Source organism: Salvelinus alpinus, chromosome 19 (assembly GCF_045679555.1).
Source record: "Salvelinus alpinus chromosome 19, SLU_Salpinus.1, whole genome shotgun sequence".
Taxonomy (NCBI): domain Eukaryota; kingdom Metazoa; phylum Chordata; class Actinopteri; order Salmoniformes; family Salmonidae; genus Salvelinus; species Salvelinus alpinus.
In genome coordinates, this window is record NC_092104.1 from 14571970 (window position 1) to 14577181 (window position 5212).

General features: G+C 59.8%; 1 protein-coding gene across 1 annotated transcript; it reads right to left on the reverse strand.

Annotated features, from left to right (window-relative positions):
• Positions 1-263: 263 nt before the first annotated feature.
• LOC139546015 (mucin-22-like) lies at positions 264-4717 on the reverse strand. Its single transcript, XM_071354276.1, has 3 exons — positions 3533-4717; positions 2265-3487; positions 264-426 (listed from the first exon to the last, which is right to left on the reverse strand). Exons 1-3 carry the CDS (start codon positions 4715-4717, stop codon positions 264-266), a joined length of 2571 nt encoding a protein of 856 aa, XP_071210377.1.
• Between the last annotated feature and the right edge of the window lie 495 nt (positions 4718-5212).

Here is a 5212-nt window from a genome sequence, read left to right on the forward strand (position 1 = left end):
ATATAGTAATATAACCTGCCAGATGAGCAGGTAAAATGATTTGCCATATTCCTACTGTAAATAAAAGCACCAGTGCAGAAACAATTGTAAATGGTGAATTACTTAAATACATGTTTGTGGAAATATATCCATGAGAAGATATAAAACCAAGTCTAATTTGTTGATTGTATAGTACACTGTTATGTGGCCTTATACACGTGCCTTTAAACATTAATACATCTAGTCTTCTCTTTATGCATTGGGCTAACAGTCAGCAAAGAGGTTCACAGATTTGTGTGAGCCAGCCCCACAAACAAATCAGTTGCACTGCACACAGTTTTCATGGGCCTTGTTTCGTGTGCACCTGCCGACTTTATACTGTCTTCTTGTTCCTGGGTGGGAGCTGTGGTGAGTGGGGAAGAGGGAGAGCAGGAGGCAATGTGGGAGCTGTGGTGAGTGGGGAAGAGGGAGAGCAGGAGGCCATGTGGGAGCTGTGGTGAGTGGGGAAGAGAGAGAGCAGGAGGCCATGTGGGAGCTGTGGTGAGTGGGGAAGAGGGAGAGCAGGAGGCCATGTGGGAGCTGTGGTGAGTGGGGAAGAGGGAGAGCAGGAGGCCATGTGGGAGCTGTGGTAAGTGGGGAAGACAGAGAGCAGGAGGCCATGTGGGAGCTGTGGTGAGTGGGGAAGAGGGAGAGCAGGAGACCATGTGGGAGCTGTGGTGAGTGGGGAAGAGAGAGAGCAGGAGGCCATGTGGGAGCTGTGGTGAGTGGGGAAGAGAGAGAGCAGGAGGCCATGTGGGAGCTGTGGTGAGTGGGGAAGAGGGAGAGCAGGAGGCCATGTGGGAGCTGTGGTGAGTGGGGAAAAGGGAGAGCAGGAGGCCATGTGGGAGCTGTGGTGAGTGGGGAAGAGAGAGAGCAGGAGGCCATGTGGGAGCTGTGGTGAGTGGGGAAGAGAGAGAGCAGGAGGCCATGTGGGAGCTGTGGTGAGTGGGGAAGAGGGAGAGCAGGAGGCCATGTGGGAGCTGTGGTGAGTGGGGAAGAGAGAGAGCAGGAGGCCATGTGGGAGCTGTGGTGAGTGGGGAAGAGAGAGAGCAGGAGGCCATGTGGGAGCTGTGGTGAGTGGGGAAGAGAGAGAGCAGGAGGCCATGTGGGAGCTGTGGTGAGTGGGTAAGAGGGAGAGCAGGAGGCCATGTGGGAGCTGTGGTGAGTGGGGAAGAGGGAGAGCAGGAGGCCATGTGGGAGCTGTGGTGAGTGGGGAAGAGGGAGAGCAGGAGGCCATGTGGGAGCTGTGGTGAGTGGGGAAGAGGGAGAGCAGGAGGCCATGTGGGAGCTGTGGTAAGTGGGGAAGAGAGAGAGCAGGAGGCCATGTGGGAGCTGTGGTGAGTGGGGAAGAGGGAGAGCAGGAGACCATGTGGGAGCTGTGGTGAGTGGGGAAGAGAGAGAGCAGGAGGCCATGTGGGAGCTGTGGTGAGTGGGGAAGAGAGAGAGCAGGAGGCCATGTGGGAGCTGTGGTGAGTGGGGAAGAGGGAGAGCAGGAGGCCATGTGGGAGCTGTGGTGAGTGGGGAAGAGGGAGAGCAGGAGGCCATGTGGGAGCTGTGGTGAGTGGGGAAGAGGGAGAGCAGGAGGCCATGTGGGAGCTGTGGTGAGTGGGGAAGAGGGAGAGCAGGAGGCCATGTGGGAGCTGTGGTGAGTGGGGAAGAGGGAGAGCAGGAGGCCATGTGGGAGCTGTGGTGAGTGGGGAAGAGGGAGAGCAGGAGGCCATGTGGGAGCTGTGGTGAGTGGGGAAGAGAGAGAGCAGGAGGCCATGTGGGAGCTGTGGTGAGTGGGGAAGAGAGAGAGCAGGAGGCCATGTGGGAGCTGTGGTGAGTGGGGAAGAGGGAGAGCAGGAGGCCATGTGGGAGCTGTGGTGAGTGGGGAAGAGGGAGAGCAGGAGGCCATGTGGGAGCTGTGGTGAGTGGGGAAGAGAGAGAGCAGGAGGCCATGTGGGAGCTGTGGTGAGTGGGGAAGAGAGAGAGCAGGAGGCCATGTGGGAGCTGTGGTGAGTGGGGAAGAGGGAGAGCAGGAGGCCATGTGGGAGCTGTGGTGAGTGGGGAAGAGAGAGAGCAGGAGGCCATGTGGGAGCTGTGGTGAGTGGGGAAGAGAGAGAGCAGGAGGCCATGTGGGAGCTGTGGTGAGTGGGGAAGAGAGAGAGCAGGAGGCCATGTGGGAGCTGTGGTGAGTGGGGAAGAGGGAGAGCAGGAGGCCATGTGGGAGCTGTGGTGAGTGGGGAAGAGAGAGAGCAGGATGCGCTGCTTTCTTGGCTTCCCCCTTGGCGGCCTGCTTGGTGGTTGTAGCTGCTGTCTTGGCTTCCCCATTGGCGGCCTGCTTGGTGGTTGTAGCTGCTGCCTTGGCTTCCCCATTAGCGGCCTGCTTGGTGGTTGTAGCTGCTGCCTTGGCTTCCCCCTTGGCGGCCTGCTTGGTGGTTGTATCTGCTGCCTTGGCTTCCCCCTTGGCGGCCTGCTTGGTGGTTGTATCTGCTGCCTTGGCTTCCCCCTTGGCGGCCTGCTTGGTGGTTGTATCTGCTGCCTTGGCTTCCCCCTTGGCGGCCTGCTTGGTGGTTGTAGCTGCTACCTTGGCTTCCCCCTTGGCGGCCTGCTTGGTGGTTGTATCTGCTGCCTTGGCTTCCCCCTTGGCGGCCTGCTTGGTGGTTGTAGCTGCTGCCTTGTTTTCCCCCTTGGCGGCCTGCTTGGTGGTTGTAGCTGCTGACTTGGCTTCACCCTTGGCGGCCTGCTTGGTGGTTGTATCTGCTTTCTTGGCTTCCCCATTAGCGGCCTGCTTGGTGGTTGTATCTGCTTTCTTGGCTTCCCCCTTGGCAGCCTGCTTGGTGGTTGTAGCTGCTGCCTTGGCTTCCCCATTAGCGGCCTGCTTGGTGGTTGTATCTGCTTTCTTGGCTTCCCCCTTGGCAGCCTGCTTGGCGGTTGTAGCTGCTGCCTTGGCTTCCCCCTTGGTGGCCTGCTTGGTGGTTGTATCTGCTTTCTTGGCTTCCCCCTTGGCAGCCTGCTTGGCGGTTGTAGCTGCTGCCTTGGCTTCCCCCTTGGCGGCCTGCTTGGTGGTTGTAGCTGCTGCCTTGGCTTCCCCCTTGGTGGCCTGCTTGGTGGTTGTATCTGCTTTCTTGGCTTCCCCCTTGGCAGCCTGCTTGGCGGTTGTAGCTGCTGCCTTGGCTTCCCCATTGGCGGCCTGCTTACTGGTTGTAGCTGCTGCCTTGGCTTCCCCATTAGCGGCCTGCTTGGTGGTTGTAGCTGCTGCCTTGGCTTCCCCCTTGGCAGCCTGCTTGGTGGTTGTAGCTGCTGCCTTGGCTTCCCCATTAGCGGCCTGCTTGGTGGTTGTAGCTGCTGCCTTGGCTTCCCCCTTGGCGGCCTGCTTGGTGGTTGTAGCTGCTGCCTTGGCTTCCCCCTTGGCAGCCTGCTTGGTGGTTGTATCTGCTGCCTTGGCTTCCCCCTTGGCGGCCTGCTTGGTGGTTGTAGCTGCTGCCTTGGCTTCCCCATTAGCGGCCTACTTGGTGGTTGTAGCTGCTGCCTTGGCTTCCCCCTTGGCAGCCTGCTTGGCGGTTGTAGCTGCTGCCTTGGCTTCCCCATTAGCGGCCTGCTTGGTGGTTGTATCTGCTGCCTTGGCTTCCCCCTTGGCGGCCTGCTTGGTGGTTGTATCTGCTTTCTTGGCTTCCCCATTAGCGGCCTGCTTGGCGGTTGTATCTGCTTTCTTGGCTTCCCCATTAGCGGCCTGCTTGGTGGTTGTAGCTGCTGCCTTGGCTTCCCCATTAGCGGCCTGCTTGGTGGTTGTATCTGCTTTCTTGGCTTCCCCCTTGGCGGCCTGCTTGGTGGTTGTAGCTGCTGTCTTGGCTTCCCCCTTGGCGGCCTGCTTTGTGGTTGTAGCTGCTGCCTTGGCTTCCCCATTAGCGGCCTGCTTGGTGGTTGTAGCTGCTGCCTTGGCTTCCCCCTTGGCGGCCTGCTTGGTGGTTGTATCTGCTGCCTTGGCTTCCCCCTTGGCGGCCTGCTTGGTGGTTGTATCTGCTGCCTTGGCTTCCCCCTTGGCGGCCTGCTTGGTGGTTGTAGCTGCTACCTTGGCTTCCCCCTTGGCGGCCTGCTTGGTGGTTGTATCTGCTGCCTTGGCTTCCCCCTTGGCGGCCTGCTTGGTGGTTGTAGCTGCTGCCTTGGCTTCCCCCTTGGCGGCCTGCTTGGTGGTTGTAGCTGCTGCCTTGGCTTCCCCCTTGGCGGCCTGCTTGGTGGTTGTATCTGCTGCCTTGGCTTCCCCCTTGGCGGCCTGCTTGGTGGTTGTAGCTGCTGCCTTGGCTTCCCCATTAGCGGCCTGCTTGGTGGTTGTAGCTGCTGCCTTGGCTTCCCCCTTGGCAGCCTGCTTGGCGGTTGTAGCTGCTGCCTTGGCTTCCCCATTAGCGGCCTGCTTGGTGGTTGTATCTGTTTTCTTGGCTTCCCCCTTGGCGGCCTGCTTGGTGGTTGTAGCTGCTGCCTTGGCTTCCCCATTAGCGGCCTGCTTGGCGGTTGTATCTGCTGCCTTGGCTTCCCTATTAGCGGCCTGCCTAGTGGTTGTAGCTGCTGCCTTGGCTTCCCCCTTGGCGTCCTGCTTGGTGGTTGTAGCTGCTGCCTTGGCTATCCCCCTTGGCGGCCTGCTTGGCGGTTGTAGCTGCTGCCTTGGCTTCCCCTTTAGCGGCCTGCTTGGCGGTTGTAGCTGCTGCCTTGGCTTCCCCATTAGCGGCCTGCTTGGCGGTTGTATCTGCTTTCTTGGCTTCCCCCTTGGTGGCCTGCTTGGTGGTTGTAGCTGCTGCCTTGGCTTCCCCCTTGGCGGCCTGCTTGGCGGTTGTAGCTGCTGCCTTGGCTTCCCCATTAGCGGCCTGCTTGGCGGGTTGTATCTGCTTTCTTGGCTTCCCCCTTGGCGGCCTGCTTGGTGGTTGTAGCTGCTGCCTTGGCTTCCCCCTTGGTGGCCTGCTTGGCGGTTGTAGCTGCTGCCTTGGCTTCCCCCTTGGCGGCCTGCTTGGTGGTTGTAGCTGCTGCCTTGGCTTCCCCCTTGGCGGCCTGCTTGGTGGTTGTAGCTGCTGCCTTGGCTTCCCCCTTGGTGGCCTGCTTGGCGGTTGTAGCTGCTGCCTTGGCTTCCCCCTTGGCGGCCTGCTTGGTGGTTGTAGCTTGGCTTCCCCATTAGCGGCCTGCTTGGCGGTTGTAGCTGCTGCCTTGGCTTCCCCATTAGCGG